Here is a 19,210-nt window from a genome sequence, read left to right on the forward strand (position 1 = left end):
GCTTTGTGTTGGGGTCTGGTAGGCCCAGCTCCCTCGCGACGCGGGGGATCCGCGGTCGGCGGGAGAAGAGAGAGGCCTGGCGGCGGCTGCCCTGCCCGCCGAGCCTGCGCCCGGGGGGACGGCTGTTCCGCGGGGTCCTGTTCTCCGTCGGTCTCCGGTTTGCGAAATGGTGGCTGCTCTCGTCTGGGAACGTGGTGACTCGCTGGTTTTGACTAGGTTTTGTGTGTCTTAATCTTGCGTCTTTTTGAAGGATAGCTATGAGTGAGAGGCTTTAAGGGAACTAGAAATTTCCTCTACTGAAGATATTTGGGTGATCTTTGCCACTTGTATCCGGGTTTGATAGGTGACCATGGTGGCTTATATGATCTTTTATTTTTTTTTTTTTATTTTTTTTTTTTTACTGAAACCGTGCTTCTAGTCAGGAGGATAACTAGGAGGAATATCTTATTTCCACTGATTTTAAAGTTTTGCTGCAAAGCTCTAATTGATGCACTTAGAAACAGCTGGGAAGTCTGAGAAGAGTTTGCATTCCTTTTCCATCCTTTATTCAAGAGCACTCAAGTGCTCTTGAATATATGTTTTATTCACTGGGGAAATGCATTTTTTTTTTTTTAAAGTGCTCCACCCTAGCAAGCAGTAACCTGCTTTTCCTATGCACTTCCTAAGTTGCAGGTGCTTTATGATGAGAAACTGTACAGGCAAGCCAACCTACTTCCAGTTGCTTTTGAAAGGTTTTGAACTACAAGTGTCTTGGCTGGCTAATACTGTTGTAAGGAGTTCTTTATCTCTGGGCCATGTTTTCTGTGTGAGATGCAGACTTTGTGTTCTCTCTTTGCAGTTTTGGCTTCGCTTTTGTTAAATACAGTGTTGATACTAAGTCACGTGTACTAAATGTTATTTTAGAATCATAGAGTGATGTGAGTTAGAAGAGAACTTTGAAGATCATCTAGTTTCAACTCCAAGTGTGATGTGAGTTTTTACTGATGAATGGAAGGTAACATCAAGCAGGAAGCTAACTGATTCCTGGTGTAAATGTTTAGGTTCAACAGGAAGCTGCTCTTCTCTCAGTTCAGAACCATTATATCATTTGTTTCAATATTCTAAACGGTGTTAAATCAATGCCTAATAAAAATGTTATGAATAAGTTGGTTGAACTAACTTCTGAGTTTGGGGGAGGGCAAGTGCTTTGTTTTTGCAGATAACGTCATAATTTCTATCATAATTCTAGCATCACTTCAATTTCACTTCTTACATGAAAAGGACAATCAGAGTAACTTGAGTATTTCTTCAGTTTTTGCTTTAATGTCCATTTGATATTGTGGTTTTGTCTTTATCAAAAACCTGTGCATAACGTTGCTTAGGTTTTTATGGTTGCTTTCCTGTGTCCCAGAAGAGGGGGGATTTCAAAGACAGGCAAAGCAATTGAGGTAACTTGTGCCTACTTCACAGGGGAATCTAGGTACTGTTTTTCAAGTGGTTACTTGCTGGAAGGCTGCTGAAAGAAAGTACGGCTGTTTACAAAGTCATCTTTGGTGACCTAATCTCAGTTTTATAGCAAGGGGGAAAAAAAGTTTGATATGTCTCTGATAATTCCACTGAGAAAAAAGAAAAACAAATACTCTGTCGTGTGCTGCCTGAGGTGATTTTTTAGATAATATGCAGTGTTGCTGGCTATTTTAAAATAGTGAAGTCAACTGAAGGATTTGTATATACTGAAGTCCGTACATTAATTGTTACTGTCTGCTTCTTTTTCAGATTGAAGCAAGTGAATTCTGATACAACTCAACTTTGTTAGAGGGCTTTTTTTTTTTACAAAAAAAAAGGTTGATCCACAGTGCATCAGAGCAAGTTACTACTTTACTTTTGAGTGACTTACAGGTGCTTGCCTGCATTGCAATAAAGGACTCATATATTGAGCAAGACTTATTTATCTCTTCATTTTGGAGAGTCTAATAAACTGTTATTACAGTTTCTGTACTGACTTTCAAAGTTTTGAAGTCTAAAAAGACATCTTTAAAAATAGAAGCATGAGCACGGCCAGAACAGAGAACCCTGTTATAATGGGTCTATCCAGTCAGAATGGGCAATTGAGAGGCCCTGTAAAACCCAGCGGGGGCCCAGGAGGTGGAGGCACACAGACTCAGCAACAGATGAACCAGCTGAAAAATGCCAACACAATCAATAATGGCACTCAACAACAAGCACAGAGTATGACCACCACTATTAAGTAAGTATTTGTGTCAACTGCCACAAGAATAATGTTAAAATTTGATATAAGGGAAAGTGTTCTTGAGTACTTGTGTTTTAAAAGTTTTGTTCTGTTGTTTCATGATGTGGATGACAGCAGTGTCCTAGGATGTGCATTACTAAACAAAAGCTATATTTCCAGGCGTGAGCTGCTTTTTGGCAATTATCTTAGATTATCTTAGTAATGTATTTGTTGTGGTAATTGAATTTGACACTTTTCAGAACACGGAGCTGCTTGTCAGAGGTAGTCCACTGAGCAGCAGCATCCTGTTTTCTTTGCTCATTTCAAGTGGTATGAGAAGGAAGTTGGGGAGTGGGAAGGAACTGAAATTTAAGACAGGAGGAAACATGGCCTAGTCCTAGTCCAGTTTTGTATGTTTTTCAGTTTGTTGCTGACCTCTCTCGTGGTGAGAAATTCTTTCAAGTGTTGTTTTTTTTTTTTTTTTTTTTTTTTTTTTGTCAAGGATTTGGAATAGTAGCGTGTGTTCTCCCTGGTGTAATGCTGAACTTTAATGAGTCAGAGCCAGAGATAATCTGGTACCACTATGACACCCTTGCATGCATCTCTTCTCTCTTTTCTCATCAAACTGTTTTAGGAAGCATGCTGATAAAATGTGAATGTGCTAGTTGGAAATTCTGACAGGCTTAAAAGACTTGTGTTGTACAATAATGGGTCATTCACTGCTGCCCCTGAGCAACATTCACTTTTCTTTTGCTACTCAGTTATTTTTGAAGAAAATAACTATCTTAGTGGATAATGGCAAAATGGAATACTTGAATACTCATTTCAAGTTCTGGTGTAATTTATTTTAAACTGGTTTAATAACCAGACCGATGAGGAAAACTCATCGAAACTCACTCCTAACTGGCACTGGGGCAAAAAAAGAACTCGCGCTCTTCTGTACAGGGTCTTTTTAGAGCGGACTAAATGTCTAAATCTCACTGAGCAAAATTAAAACGTAGTTCAACAAGTGGAGTGTGTATTTACTTTTCTCCCCCAGAGTATTTCCATCTTCATATATTGTTGATAAAGAATAGATGGTCTCTGGGCACGAGGTTTTTATTTTTTGAAGTAGTGAACTATAGTTTTGTGGTTTTATTGTAGCTTATTACTTTATTATGAATATGTCAGTGTGTAGTCTGTTCTACTGGATCAATTCAGTGCCCTAAAAATGGGATTTGAATTGTGACTGGATAAAGATTTCACAGATTCTCTTGCACTTGGAGACTGCTGAATTTGTGTTTACAGTTTCCTGCCTGTTGCATCCGCTTAGCTCAGAGAAGACTTGAGCTCATATGCGTAGGTGTTTTTAGCTTTCAAGAGGTGAAAATGTTACACGTTAAATCACTGTTCCTAAGAAAATCAGGATGCAAAATAAAGTTATTAAACCAGATTTTTTTTTTTTTTTCTGTAGACCTGGTGATGACTGGAAGAAGACTTTAAAACTCCCTCCAAAGGATTTGAGAATCAAAACTTCGGTAAGGATGTTTGAATTTTAGGAATAAATATGGAATGAAAGTTGTGGGAGAAGCTGCAGTGGGCTTGTAAGCAAATATTCAGAGGCAGTTCAGCTATTGCTAACCTGTTTTTTAATGAAGAATTGCTGTTTTAATTCTCTTAAAACTGCTTGGGAGAGATGTTTTTTTTGCAAAGCTCAAAACCAGAGTTAACTGTATTTCTTACTTTGTTACTGTTACGGCATGAGGCTAATTGTCAGTGGCTCCTGCAAGACAGAGATCAAAATATGTCAGTGTATTCACAGTGTTGTATTTGGTTATTGGAAAGTTAATATTTACTTCTCCACTGTATGGTACTGCATAGATTAGTGAGAGCTCCTGTGTAGCAATGAAATGAGCTTTGTGATCTTTTTGCACTCTCTCATTGAGTCTGACTGATCTACAGCTGTGGATTGTATGACCTAATCTTATGGATGTGCTTTTTGTGATTATTCAGGACGTGACCTCCACAAAAGGAAATGAGTTTGAAGATTACTGTTTGAAACGGGAGTTGCTGATGGGAATTTTTGAAATGGGCTGGGAAAAACCATCTCCTATTCAGGTTGTTAAAACAGACTAGTTATAAGCAGCAGCTTAATTTTTTATAAACTCTGAAATTCTTGTGCTTAAATGTCAGATATTTATGTCATGATTTGGGAAAACTTGGGATTTGAAAACTGGGGATTTGAACAGTGGAATTTTGTTCCCATTTGGGGAAGGAAACTGTAGAGGCATTGGTATGTTAATCCCATGTTCAGTAGCATCCTTCAGATAAGTAGTCGCAGTGAGTACAGGACTATTCTTGTAAATTTTCTGGAAAGCAGGTCTGCCATTGGTTGCATACCTTTATTTCTTACTAAGATATCTGTTTCACCCATTCTTGGCGTTTTTAATCATAAATATCCAGAAGGAGTCATAATGGAGATTATAGGAGAGTGTCAGTAAGTTTACTTTTTCTGTCTCTCCATCTTGTTTTTACTTCTAGGGCTGATTCCATAAGTAAATGTTAACGTATGTAAACTTAGGGGAGTGGGTGTGGTGTTGAACTCTTCCCCCCTCCCCGCTGCTACTGACATCCAGGCCATTTTATCTCCTTAAGGAATGGAGGAAGCTATGGCTTCTTGTTAATTTATCTGCTTTAGAACAGATTCTAATGTGTCAGCTTTTCCAAATGAAAAGGCTGAATGTACTTGGGCCATTTAGATATTGCTGTAAAAGACAGCAAATGGAAAATACTTGTGACCTTTGTCTGAATGGCTGAAGTTTTTAAAGGGAAGCCTGCTGGTTTTGAGAAGTGTATTACAGAAAGATGCGAGCACTGGTTCTCATCCTGTCTGGTCATAAGAGGACTTGACGTGAGACGTTGGGGAGCAGAGCTATTGCTTTGCTAGGGAGCTCTTTGCTGATAGTTTTAAGTCCTTCCTGCTGTTTGTAAGTCTAGAATACTTAGAGTAGCAAGACAGTCTTTCGTGGAACAGATTTAACATAATGTAGCGAGGAGAGTTATATTTGGCCAGTCTCTTTAGTGAGCATGGCTCATGATTGCTCATGTGCTGACTGTCATTGCATTTCAGGAGGAGAGCATCCCCATTGCTTTATCTGGTAGGGATATCTTGGCTAGAGCGAAAAATGGAACAGGCAAGAGTGGAGCCTACCTCATTCCCTTACTTGAACGGCTAGACTTAAAGAAGGACAACATACAAGGTCAGTTGGGATGGGTCTTCCTTGGCTGTATCCAGGTAATAGTATTAGTCATTGTGCAGCAGACTTGAATCTAAAAGTTGTTGACCAAATGCAGTAGTGTAGGTTATCTGCTGATATTTGTAAAGCAAGTACATAGGGAGTGGTGGAGGGAAAGTGAAATTTTAAATTTCCAGTTTCTTTTAAAAACTTGAAGATGTCTTCTGGACTTTATTATCTTGCCCTGGAAAATGGATTTGGAGTAATACACAGCAGCATGGTGGCTGGGTGACTCATGTGGAGGGAATATGAAGGGATGTAGAACCCTTGCATGGCATTTGTCTTGTTTTAAGCAGTTCCTGGGACTTACTCGGGATATCTACAGTGGAACTCCAAAACTGTGGAAGCATGGCTTTCATGAAGTCTCTGTCCTCTACAGAGAAGTATTTTTGATAGTGTGTTATTAGTAACTCATGCTGATACTTTTAACTTCCAGCAATGGTGATTGTTCCCACCCGTGAACTAGCCCTGCAGGTCAGTCAAATCTGTATCCAAGTCAGCAAACACATGGGAGGTGCCAAAGTGATGGCAACAACAGGAGGAACCAATTTGCGAGATGACATAATGAGGCTTGATGATACAGGTCAGAGCACCTTTGCTATGCTACAGTTGGTGTTTGGGCTTTTACGATGTGGCATTGTAATTTCTGCTTTTTTTGTTATGCCTGTGTTACTGTTATGCTTGCTACAGAACAGACTGTATTATGCTTTAGTCATTGTTTGTTTACAGTCATTCTCTCAATCTTTTGGTATAAAACGTGACTCTAAATGGTAGAAACATTGTTTTAGTCACCTTAATTTTTTTTTCTCTTCTAAACTTACAGTGCATGTGGTGATAGCCACCCCTGGCAGAATTCTCGATCTCATCAAGAAAGGAGTAGCAAAAGTTGAGCATGTCCAGATGATAGTACTGGATGAGGCAAGTTGCTCATATTAAACCTTTTGGAGTATTAACAATTAAAACGAATGAGGTGTCTCAGCCAGCCGCCTCATTATATACAGCAACAAATACCTTTGCTTAAGGATACTAAGGTTGTAGCTAATTCATTTCTTGTTGTTTTTGAGAAGGTATTTGGGCATAGGAGCTTTTCTGCATGTAAAACGTCCAAGAAAACAGCCTAGGAAGGTTTGCCTTTTCTGTTGACTGTTCCCGCAAAATAGATTAGCGGTCTATTCTGAACTGAAGGACTGCGATTCATTTGGTATCTGTTCATAATGAATGCGTTGTGCTTACCACCTAAGTTCATATAACCTGATTTATAAACATCCAACAGACTACCAAGTGAGAGGTTGAGAAACATAATTGCGTGAAAGCTCTTGGATGACTGATAGAAACAGAGATAGCTATTTTTGGTTTAGAACTCCCATTGTACGTATTTTTCTTCAGTTTGATTCTGCTTACGTCACTATTGAAAACTGTGAAATGTAAACTTCCTTTTACTGATGTATCCTGTTTTCAGAAACTAAATCAAATGTCATTTGGAGTGTGGTATTCACTCCAGAGGGGGTGATACCATCGTGACGGTGGTGTACTGGGTCTGGCTGGGATATTAACTTTCCCTGCAGCAGCCCATACAGTGCTGCGCTCTGCACTTGTAGCTAGAACATCAGTGATATCACACGAGTGTTGTGTCTGCTGCTGAGAAGTGCTGGCACAGCATCAGGACTTTCTCTAATCCTCCTAGGGGGTGGGCAAAAAAGTGAGAAAGAAACATCAGCAGGGCAGCTGACCTAAACCAACCAAAGGGATATTCCATACCATATGATGTCACACTCAGCAATAAAAGGTGGAAAAAGGAAGAAGAGGGGAGGGGCGGGCTCTCGTTGGGAAAACGTCTGTCCTCCTCCCGAACACCGGCTATGTGCATTGAGGCCCTGCTTCAAGGACATGGTCAAGCATTGCTCATTTGTGGGAAATAGAGAGTAATTTCTTTCCTCTGCACTTCCACATAGCCTTTACTTGTTTTGTTACTCCCTTTCCCCCTCCCTCTTCCCCTTTCCATTTTTTCCCTTTAGTTTGTTTAATTAATAATAATATTTCCTTAATTTTTTTTCCTCTTTAATTAAATTATTCTTATCTCAACCCGTGAGTTGTTCTTTACTTCTTCCCCTTCTCACCTGAGGAGGGGGAGTGAGAGAGCGATTGTGGTGTTCAGCTGCCTAGCACGGTAAAACCACCACAGGTGGGGAGGAGAATATTACTGGTGCGTTTGTATTTCTTTTCCAGTGTGATACTACCAGAAAACTGAAAGATTGCCCTACTTGTTTGACTTACTCGTTTGTGCTTGTGTTGTTACAGGCAGATAAGCTGCTGTCTCAAGATTTCGTACAAATAATGGAAGACATTATTCTCACGCTACCTAAAAACAGACAGATTTTGCTCTACTCGGCCACTTTCCCTCTGAGTGTACAGAAATTCATGGTGAGTGTAGTCGGATTCAGGCACATGTGACTGTGGTGACATTGCACCTAAGTTGCATGAGTGGGTGTTGTTCATTTATTTATGCATCCACACTTTTCTGGTTTAATATACCAGCCTCAGTGTAGGACAGCAATTTTGAAATAACTTTTGTCCAGAAATAACATTAATGGGAAGTTAAGTATATGTAATTCTTGCATGTAAGGTACCGTTTTCCTCTTTATACAGTAGTTAACGCTGTCTGTGTTGATTTGCTTGTAGGTGGTGATCCTGTTTAGCCTGGCAGGATGCCTTGGTTTTATAAGTAATCCTTTGTGAAATTTCACCTACCCTGTCTAGTGACAGGCATAAAGAATGGCTAGTTAGTGCATCCTTGCGATAGAAGAATTAAACGTGCTACGGGATGGGAAGTCCTTATGCTGTTTTGCATATAGATATGCCTGTTTTATTTTTATCTTTATCTTTCAGAATTCCCATTTGCAGAAACCCTATGAGATTAATCTGATGGAGGAGTTAACCTTGAAGGGAGTTACTCAGTACTATGCCTATGTAACTGAGCGTCAGAAAGTTCATTGCCTCAATACGCTGTTTTCCAGGGTAAGCAATGTAGGTCAGGTTAAGAACTTAAAAATGCTTTATTCCCTTCAAAATCAAGAGCGAGATTCAGAGTGACAGATTTTTTTCCTTGTCAAACTGTGCTAATCATACTCTATAAGCTGAAGCTAAAAATGAGTGTATTTGCCTCAAACAAAACTTGCCTTGCAGTTCTGTTACGTGTTAACTTTTTTTCCCTCCTGTACAAAAATATTTATGGTATGAATTACTTGCAGCACCTGTCTTGCCTTCTTTCTGCAAGGGATTTAGATCTGCCTTAGATCATCTGTTACTAAAATTCTCCATTTACTTAACACACTTCTTATATGTTCAGCTCCAGATTAACCAGTCGATCATTTTCTGCAACTCCTCTCAACGGGTTGAATTGTTAGCCAAAAAGATCTCCCAGTTGGGCTATTCCTGCTTCTATATCCATGCTAAAATGAGGCAGGTGAGTATGAAGTTACAGTGGTTTATGTCCTGCTACTACGTGATTTCCTGTCCTACTCCACAGATGTAGCATGTAGCTGAATTAAGTCTCACACTTGCTTTAAATTTGCATGTTCTTCAAAAACTTAGACGTGTTGCTTTGCTGTTGCTTCAGTTTTGTTTTCAGACTCCCCATATTTAAACCTCTTTCCAGAGTGTTTAGTGTAGCTGTTCATGTGGTGTTCAGGAGTACAAACAGAAATAACAGTACTCAGCTGATTTGAGTGCCTAGCCTGGCTTTGCAAGCAGTAAATCTTGCACTGTGGGTGTAGGAATCTGAGAATGCAGGGAGATGGCTTTGATCAGAGCTCTTACTTGAAAGCATTGACTGCTGTATTGTGATTGAGCTCCAGTGGCATAGTTTACAAAACTATGAAAAATGTCTGCAGCTTTGCTGGTGCAGGAATTTTGTTACTTGTAGTTTGAGTTCACGTGTCCTCAAGATTCATGCTCTTGATTTCCTTGTTATCAGTGAGTGTACTAAAAGGCATTATCAAAAGGTTGAAGTGATGCATATAAGACAGTAGTACTTTGAAATACTTCACATTTTATATGTAAGCTTGAATAAATTCAAATGAAAGCGTTACAGGAAACCTAGCTTGCTGTACATTGGGCTGACAGGTAATAAAAATATTTGTTGAGCTATGTGCAGACCAGCATTTCCTTAAACAGAAAAGGAGGCAGCGCCAGTATTGAGCATAGACACAGATATGCAAATAGATTCCTTAAAGTCTGTTTCTTGTTTATTTCTGATCTGTCAGTAGATAATGTTTGTGGCAAAAGGCAGGCATCTTTGTGTGGGAAGTGTCAACTTCATAATTTTGCTCTATAAAAATGATACTACTTAATTTTTGTGTGGTCCAAAGGAACTTGTTGTTGAGACAAGAGTCTTCATAGACAATTAGCGCATACCATCCCTATCTGTGCTTCAGGGGTGAAAAATATTCTTTAGTGGAAAATGAAGAGGCTTCAGTTTTTAAAGGAAGGATGTTTCCAGATTTAATGTAAATGATTAAAAACTTATTGCTAGGACATAACTAAAATGTATTGAAATTGGCGCAGGGTTTGGGGAGATGATAGTCAAAATACCAGGAACGAAAATAAGCTTTGGGCACAGAATTTTTTTTTTGGTAAAGCTATTTTTATGGAACTGTGTGTCATGAAACAATGTCCTACCTGATTTCTTGTACTATTTCACATATGCTGGTTACTGTGTTTTCTGCTTGCAGAAATCAGTATGAGGCACTTCTTTTTTGGGGGGGAGACGGAGAGCTCATAGCTATAGAGGCCAATTGATTAGCATGACATTGTTCCTTTTAGTAGCAGTCAATCTAACTTCCCTAGTGCATGTTTCGCATACTTGTAATTTATGATAATACTCTGAGATTAATTTGTGTAACTACTTTAGATTTTTAGACTAAGTTAAATGTTTGTTTTTTTTGCCTAAAAGTGGTTCTGAAGGCCTCTCTGGCAAGTTTTTTAGAATATATGGGTAAGAAGTGTAAAGAAATAGTACTAGCAGCTTTGACTCAGCTGTCAGTAGTGATGAGGGGAAGGAATTTATGGAAATGAAGTTTAGTGTTTGTAACTTGAATAGCTACCTGAAAGTCACAGCTGTTTTTATTTGTTTTTATATATTTCCAGGAACACCGCAATCGTGTGTTCCACGATTTCCGAAATGGCTTATGCCGCAATCTTGTTTGCACTGGTAAGAGTTCCTAAATGTTTTTCTTTTTCTGAAGGTTATGATAGAAAGCTGATTAGTCATTAGTCCAGGTGTGGCAGGTAACTTGATTTGTGATAAAGCAAGTTAATGTTTTGATTAGAGAATTTGGTCAAGTGTGTATAGGGCAGAGTGCTGCACTCCTTTAGGCAAATGGGTTTGGTCTTTTGTGACAAACTGTGAAGGTGCAACTTCTTAACAAATCCTTCTATTGTGATAATGCTTCCTGCTTCACTTAAGTTTTCTGTATGTTTTCACAAGTGCTCTGTAAATTGTTGGGCTATAAGCTTTACAAAAGAACAGAACTGTAGGTGTAACTGTGGCTAGGATTACTGGACTACATTTTGCTGATTCTTTATATGTCTATAGTTCATCTTACCTAAATGATCTGTAGTTGTGATTGGTCTGTATATGGCGTGAGTTATTCACAGTACAGCCTGTTTGGGCAGTACCATGGCAGTTGCTACATGCATCTGGGGAGTCTTAACTCAACTTGAAGTGAAATAACAGTAGCTAAGCTGGTGGGATGTAGTTCAGATCTCAAGTCTGTTGTGACAATGGCAACATGTGCCATGTTTGAGGAGGTGCTTGTATAAGATGACCTAATCAAAAATAATCTAACATGCAAAACCTGGCTTGAAGTTAATTACTTTTTTTGCGTAGATATGAAGATCTGAGGTCTTGATAATTCTTCTTGTATTACGCTTAAAGTGGATAAAGAGCAAGAAGAAGCTGTAACAGAATTGTATGTAAAATGCCTTGGTATGAGGAAAGCTTATTTAAAAACTAGTGCTAGCCAGTGTTAATTGTTCCTAATTTTTCTATCCTAAATCAATATTATTCATGACCTGAATTGTCTTTCAGATCTGTTTACCCGAGGTATTGATATCCAAGCTGTGAACGTGGTGATAAACTTTGATTTCCCAAAGCTGGCAGAGACTTATCTCCATCGTATTGGCAGATCAGGTTAGAGGAGAAGCATCCTTTAGAAACAACTTTGATAACTGATTTTTTCCTTAGCATTGAATTGGCTTCTGCTATTTATTACTATACTTGAACTGTTTTGAATAGCTTTGATTTTTCTGACAAATTTATTTTTCAGGTACCATCTCATGATTGTTCTTACAAATACATGAATAAATGGCTGTGATCTTTAAACTAGTCCAAAAAGCCTAATGCCAAAAAAACCCACAACTCCATATTTTGCCTCAGTCTCATGAGACTTGCTGATGTGATTTTTTTTTTTTTTTTTTTCAGTTTGGGAGAATTTTATACTGAAATTATAGCCTCTGTGTTTTTTTTTTTTTTAAGCATCAGTTTTTTTTCTGCTTGTTTCCAGTGCCTGGGCATCTACTAGATACATCTTCAAAAAAGGCGATAAATGATGGAACTCAGTGTACTTGAACTCTGTAGTTCAGGCTTGTTCAATAACCATCTCATTTAACAAAGGGTGGACATGTGTACTGTAGTAGTAGAAGACTTTGAGTTGGTTATTAATGTATATGTACAGTTGGAACATTTTTAACCTCTTGTTTTTTCTTAGCACAAAAGTCCTTAAATGCTTTCAAAGACCTGTTGCAGGGTCTGGATTTTTGTATACCATCAGAGAGCAATGTTATTAACACCAGAATCTGCAGACTTTTTCAATCAACATTCTATTACTCACTTAAGGTGTGTTTTTTTTTTTTTTTTTGAGGTCGCTTTGGTCATCTTGGCCTGGCCATCAACTTGATCACCTATGATGATCGATTCAACCTGAAAAGTATTGAGGAGCAGTTGGGAACTGAAATTAAACCCATACCAAGCAACATTGACAAGAGCCTGTATGTGGCAGAATACCACAGTGAACCTGTAGAAGATGAGAAACAGTAACCATATGCGTATGTAAATGCCTTCCTGAATAGAGAAGTTGTGTTGGATAAAAGAAGAGCTTGCCTGAATATTGTTGTGGAGGAAGAGGGAAACTGATGTGCCAAATGTGTCTGAATGTGAAATCAAGGGTTTGAAATAGATTGTCAGTGAGGATGAGAAGACTGGTGTTTGGAGAGGCTAGAATTCCTGCTAGTAGAATTCTTTCTGTATTGCTTAGCTAAAAAGAGAAGTAGGTGATGGCAGAAAGGGAGGTGGTAATCAAAAAATCCAGGAGAGAAAATGGATCTCTGAGAATTTTGCACTAACAAAAAAGCCTAATCTCCTCAGCAGCTGAAAAGAACAGGTTCAAGCTGTAGGTGCCTCATGTTTTGTCTTCTTTAATTCATAGAACCTCCTGCAAATAAACAAAGTAGGCAGCAAAGCTGTAATTCATCTTCCTTGCCACTTGAGGTCTACATAGCATAAAAAAAGAGGCTTCACTGCCAGGGTGTCTCAAAGTGTGGATTTTCTTGATCGCTGTCTGAGGAAAAAATGCTGAGTCAGTTTCTTTTTTGAATCCAGGGAAATTGTTGTTCTTACCATCAGGCCAAATAGAGGGTGATGTTTGATCTGTTTTTAGTTAAGATGCTGCTCTCTCATCAAGAGATGATACTGTTTGGGTTGAAAGTAATTTTGTTGTGTATTTTGTCCTAGAGATCGTTAATTAGAAAATACTGTGAAGCTACTGAAATTACTCTCAGCTGACAAAAACTAAAATTGCCAAAGAAGCAGATTAGTAGAGAGAGAAGAGAGAAAATGAACCTGTGTCTACTTGAAATAATTTAGGGATAGTCCTAGTCAGTCGTGCCAAAATGACTTGCAGCCTTTGCTTTGCTTTATTAATCTTTTAAAATAAATAAGTACATAGACAAATCAGATGATGAACCTGGACAAAGTTATTGGGTGGCTTCTTTAAGGGGAATGCCGTAACCTTGTCTGAGAACTGTACACTACTTAATGACAGTAAACAAGTGCGTAGTTGTGTCATATAGGTATAATTGGGTAATAATAGCACTTTTCTGAGGTGCAGTGATTGAAGATAAGCTGTTATAAATGCCGTTGGCTTTTCCAGAGCAGCTACATAGTCAGTGTGATTCATTACTTATTCTGGTTTTACATAGAATTGATTTAACTGTGGGTGTTTTTTTTTTTTTTTTTTTTTTTTTTAAAAAAAAAAGGCTTTGACTACACATGCCAGAAGGTGAAGCCCTTTGATCCACATCTGTGACACATCATTTCTTTGGGGATACCCTTCTCTTTGTGGGTTTTTCTTCGTCTTTTCATTTCGGAACTATGAAGACTAAAGAGCTTGGCCTTTTTTCTTTTTAAATTTGGCAGCAAGGAAGAAAGAAGATGAAAGGAGGAACGTCTTTTTGTTTTTTCCACTTGTTTGCACTGTGTGCTGATTGAACATTAGTTGCACTAACTGCTGGTTTTAAAATTTTTTCTTTGAGTGGGAGGGGCAGCAAGGGAAGAAGAGAAACCCTGGAAAGAGAAGAATCTTGATGAACACAAGCTTGTCTGCGATTTCAAATTCTTCAACCATCGACTGAGTGCATTTCAACTTCTCCCTGTTTACTCATCTGTTTTAAAGCTAAAGAGCTTGTTACTTATTCGTGCAAAGTGCCTTATGCTATGAGACCATTCAGAATATCACCTTTCCGACACAGCCCAAGGAATCAACAGCTGTTTTTGGTTTCAGGTCAAAGTTCCCCTCTCTTCCCCCTCTCCTCCTCCCCAAGTACTCAAGGCCAGGGCTGGGAGGTGAAACTTATTGGTAATACTACTTTTTTTTCAACTTTTTTTTTTTTTAATTGGAGGAGTTGATATGCATCTGCAGTTCACCCACACTGTAAATACTGTATTTAAAACAAAACCAACTTAAAATCTGGGCTGATTAGGTGCAGCAGCATAGCTCCAGAAGGAAAGAGTAGCCTGTCATCCTTTGCAGGAGCCATAAGAAAAGCCCTATGCTCTAGCAGAACACTAAAGACTGGTTTCCATAAGTCTCCATTAGTAGTTCCAGCACTTGATATGTAGACTTGTTTCAGAGCCATGGCCCTCTTTCTTCTGGTGCAGTGTGTCCCATAGAAAATCAGATGTGTATATTGTACAAACTTTGTAAATATTTTTTTTTCTGTTTGGGTTCATATATAACTTTTTTTTTTGATGAAGGTTGCTGGGGTTAAAGGGATTAGACTGATTATGGGAGCAGCTAAAGATGAGAGGGGCTCAGTTTTCTGCAACACTAAGCAATGAGAAATGCTCTGACCTCCCTGAAGAGCAGGCTTCCAAGTGTCCCTTGTCAGGTTTGTCAGGGTGGGTTTGCTCTGGTGCTAGCAACACTGTCCTGTACCGCTTGTATGGAAGAGATTCCTTGCAGGGGCTCTGAGGCCTCAAAATCTGTTGCTTACATTGTTCAAGATATTCTTTGATTTCCCTCTTAGAAACGTCAGGAACTTCACAAGCTCTGAAGGGTGCCCTGACCTGTGTTCCACCTTCCACCATGGTGTGAGGGAAATCCAGCGGGTGTCAGTGTTGCTGAGCAGCATATCTATAAGGCGTGGATTTGGGTTTAAAAGAAACCATAGAAAACTGATCTAGATGCATAAACTGACAGTTCTAGAGCTTTATTGGATTGATTTACTTCCTGCAGCATTGTGCATTTCCTGCCCAGAACAGCCTTTATACAGACCTGTGAGCAGGTAAGGGTACAAAACCCCTGTTAATGTCAGAAGCTACAGAAAGCTATTTGCCATCTTGTCTGTTTTGGCATGACTTGCTCTCTGTCACTCTGCATTGTATATTGCTGGAAAATGCTTTCTGGTCAAATAGTGTTGCTTTAAATTGTGCCCCTCCCAACATGCTTGATGTTTGGCCTGATCTACAGGCAAGAGGAGTGAGACAAATCAAACTGTAAACTCTTAAAATTCCCTTTTAGCCTGCTCAACAACAGTGTCAGGAGGCACCTGGATGAATGCAATCCCTTTTGCTCAGTCATTTATTGCGTATACAGATGCTGCACTCACACCATGCTTGCTTATCTTAAGGCAGGAATTGTCTTAATTTTTCCCATTTTGACACCCCTGCTTTTTTTTTCTTTTGAGTAAAAATGTTTGGAACTAAAAGGCAGACTTAACTGTCCCATTTCCTTGAGGATCATAAGTACAAAATCAGGTGCCTCCTGACAACAACTTTACAAGATGGAAAGGGTGTTTTTATTATTTTTTTTGTCAGCAGTGACTCCATAATTGTAGCAAATGCTGCACTAGAGTACAACAAACTCAAGAGCTTGGTCACAGACACTCTGTGAGCCACACAGCTTACATCTGACTGGCAGGTACTAAATGTAAACAACTTTGGGGTGCTTTTTGGGGGTGGGGGGTGGGGTGGGAGTTTGTGGGTGGTAACTTTGACCAAAAGTAAAATCTTGCTCTTGTACTGCAGCCAGCTTACGATTTTCCAGAGAGACGAGAGGGATCATTTTAGTGCAACAAAGACATGAAAAAATGTAAATAAAAGTTTTTTGTATCTTACCAGGGCACACACATGTAACAAGAACAGGATAGCAGTGTTGAGTCAGATGTGTGTGCTCTGCTTGGATTTGTGGTAGGTTAGCCTGGTGCCATGCTTTGATGGTCCCTCTTTAAGCACAGAACTTTTAAATGGAAAGTATTACTTTAAACTCGGCCTCTATTTGAGGATTGGCACTTACCTAAACTATCAGGGGCACCGTTTTTAGGTGGCTTTCAGTAAAGAAGGAAGCAGCCTATTTTTGGTGCCAGTAGGCTATCTCTAACAGATGCAATCTTGCAAATGGAAAGATGCTCCAAATGACTAGGATAAGCCTAGTTTATTTTGTTTTGTTTTTCCTGCCCAGGAGTAAGGAGTGTGTGTAAGTCCTGGCTTTTTGAGATTCCTTTTGATCTCCTGTTGTTTTTCTAGTCACACACCAGCCTTTACATTTATGCATTACTTGGAGCCAGTTTCTGCCTTCAGTGATGAGCCCTAGGTCAAATAATTCCTCTGACAAAGATAACATTAAGAATCTGATGTATTCTGCATTTTCCCCCTGGAAGTCTAAAAAAGTCATCCTCTGAATCTGAAGAAATGGAGTTTCACAACTGGGTGAAATGGCTGTGAAGAGGGTGATGCAAATCTTCAGCCAACTTACTCCAGATGAACTAACTATAGGCTGGTCTCAGGATTTGTGCTGTCAAGGGTGCAGTGCAGTTGCTGGAGGGCTTTCCTTGAAGGGAGGGGGGTGGGTTGGTCTCAAATTCATATTTTAATTTCCAGAATGAGATGGGAGCATCTTTCCTTTGCCCTCTGGGACTTTTTTTGTGGGTAAGAACATGGAAGTTCAACATGAATATGTTGTATGCGTGTTGGTATCAAATCATCTCATTCTGATTGTTTGCTTTTTATTTTACTTGGGATAGGGAAGGGTGTCTGCTCCAAGGATTTAAAAATGCTTCACATGCTTGTTTTTCAAATGACTGATAGGACTCAAACCTTGAGCAGAGAGCTGTTCTGTCATGGTTTCTGTTCTAGAGGTTATTGGGATGCCATGCCATACCTGCTGAGCTGCCATCACAGTGGTTCTTGTCCTGGTGCTGGACTTAGTAATACTGCTGGGGTTGAGCAGCTGTTGGTTTCTGATGGGGGTGAACTTTGTTCCCAGGAGCTCCAGCAGCATGGCCACCATTGTAAAGGTTGTGCAAAAGAAGTCCACACAAGGAGTTTTTCCAATTGCTGTGAACTTACAGGTGTTTTTTTTTTTTTTTTTTTGAATCACAGTTTCTCTTCATGATAAGTCAGGTCTCTGGACCAAAGAGCATGCATCTGATCTTCAAAATGAGGCTTTGGCAGATTATTCTGTAGGTTTTGCTCAGTTCACTGTTGCGTTGCTAAAAATGTCTTTATGTGGAAGCATTGTTAAATTCTGCTGTAGACAAATAAAGGAAGGGTAAGGAGGGGTGGTGGGAGGGATGGGTTTATTAAGATACAGCCTTGCTGTATTTTAACCGATAATTATGGGGAAGGGGTGTCAGGATAAGAAAATAGTCACTGTTCCCTTTATAGAAAAAAACTGGAACTTTATTTCAAGGAAAAAAAAAAAAAGAAAAAAAAACTTTTTGCAATTCGTGTGGGATATCATAATCCACTGGTCCCTAGTTAAGAAGTTGGTACTTTGTTAACCAGTGAACAACATGGAATAGTCCTTGAAAATATTCAGGGGAGGGAGGGGTAAATTGGCTTTCTGTTAAATTGGTAATTGGCTAATTCTCCAGTGGAGCACAGATTTTGTTGAGAATGTGTTTTTCTCTGGATATGTACATGGATTGCAACACTGGCTTGTGAAGAGCTTCATGAGTTCAGAGTGCAAAAAAGATGAATGGTAAAATCCTGATTTTGTTGATTAAACTCAATAAAAGCTCCCTGGAACTCCAGATTGGTTTTGGTGTTTCTTTTAACAGTGCTAAGCAAACAAACAAACAAAAAACACAATGCTGACCTTTTCTTCATAGAAAGCCCTAGCACATGTCAACTAGCTTTGGAGAGATGCCTCAAGATGGAGTCAATGTATATAAAAGGAAGGGTTCTCCACTCATTGGTGCTCATGCTTTCCGTACACACTCTCCTGACTAGGTGGTCTATGCTCTTACAGTGTTTAATGCTCCAGTTTCAGCTAGCCTGGTGAACTTGGCTTTTGGTTGCAGTACCCCATTGGTGTGGATTACTACAATGAGAGTTTCTGTAAGGGGCTGGAGCAGCACTGCAGAATCTCAGGGGCCTGCATTTTTTTTTTTTTTAATTTATTATTTTTATCAGGAGTTGCCCTGAACTGGGGTGCTTGTTTGGGTTGTCCACAGGCAACCGGTGAGGGGTAGGAAATGCAATAGGCTCCTGACTGGAGTCACTTGCAGTCTCAGCTTGACTACCTGTGAATGGTGTGCTGCTTTTTATTATGTCTAAGGGAAAGCCAGCTAGAAAGGGAGGGAAAACTGGTGCTAAACTTCAGAATAATACTTGATATTTCCACCTTTTTTTGCAACCAGAGCAGCCTTGTGGCATCGGGAGTTAAAACAAGGAGTAAGGTAAAAACTATTCTGCTATCCTTGCGAAAGAAGCCTTACACCCCCTACCTGGTGTATACAGCTGCTGCTCAGTGTAAAATCAAACCAGCACTGCTGCACGCCCTTGATCAGATGCCTCTGGCCAGGAAAGGCCAGGTCACAGCCTGCAGGGTCTCGCACGGTGCTGCTGCCTGTGTACAGCTCCTTCGTGTTTACTGAGGCCAAGCTGGCCCTCAACAGTGCTGCTCCTGTCCCCAAACCTCTTAATGACACAACTTCCCATAGAGAGTGAAGAGATGTTGGCCAAAGCCACAAATGAAAATTGACTTTTGCAGTTATGGGGGGAAAAACTTCATGGGGGTGAGGGGAAAGGACAGGTCTCCCGCACCGAGCTCGTGCCATGCAGGAGCGGGCTCCGGCAGCGGGGCTGGCGCCTGCGCGAAACCAGAGCGGTCCTGACTACCAGGCCGGCGACAGGTGCGCGCCCCCGGCCGGCCGTGAGGGCTGCGGG

The 19,210-nt window shown here is 39.9% G+C and overlaps 1 protein-coding gene across 1 annotated transcript in view; it reads left to right on the plus strand.

The window, feature by feature from the left end:
* Positions 1–18,072, plus strand: part of DDX6 (DEAD-box helicase 6) — a 23,372-nt gene extending 5,300 nt beyond the window's left edge. The window contains exons 2-14 of the mRNA XM_035345936.1: positions 1,756–2,227; positions 3,663–3,726; positions 4,202–4,306; positions 5,319–5,448; positions 5,921–6,067; positions 6,308–6,402; positions 7,783–7,905; positions 8,371–8,499; positions 8,831–8,947; positions 10,630–10,693; positions 11,573–11,674; positions 12,405–12,588; positions 13,798–18,072. Of these exons, the coding sequence (XP_035201827.1) occupies positions 2,028–2,227; positions 3,663–3,726; positions 4,202–4,306; positions 5,319–5,448; positions 5,921–6,067; positions 6,308–6,402; positions 7,783–7,905; positions 8,371–8,499; positions 8,831–8,947; positions 10,630–10,693; positions 11,573–11,674; positions 12,405–12,580 (1,452 nt within the window). The 5' untranslated portion in view covers positions 1,756–2,027 and the 3' untranslated portion in view covers positions 12,581–12,588; positions 13,798–18,072. The remainder of the gene's footprint in view (positions 1–1,755; positions 2,228–3,662; positions 3,727–4,201; positions 4,307–5,318; positions 5,449–5,920; positions 6,068–6,307; positions 6,403–7,782; positions 7,906–8,370; positions 8,500–8,830; positions 8,948–10,629; positions 10,694–11,572; positions 11,675–12,404; positions 12,589–13,797) is intronic.
* Positions 18,073–19,210: the final 1,138 nt, after the last annotated feature.

The sequence above is a fragment of the Oxyura jamaicensis genome, chromosome 24 (assembly GCF_011077185.1).
Source record: "Oxyura jamaicensis isolate SHBP4307 breed ruddy duck chromosome 24, BPBGC_Ojam_1.0, whole genome shotgun sequence".
Classification (NCBI taxonomy): domain Eukaryota; kingdom Metazoa; phylum Chordata; class Aves; order Anseriformes; family Anatidae; genus Oxyura; species Oxyura jamaicensis.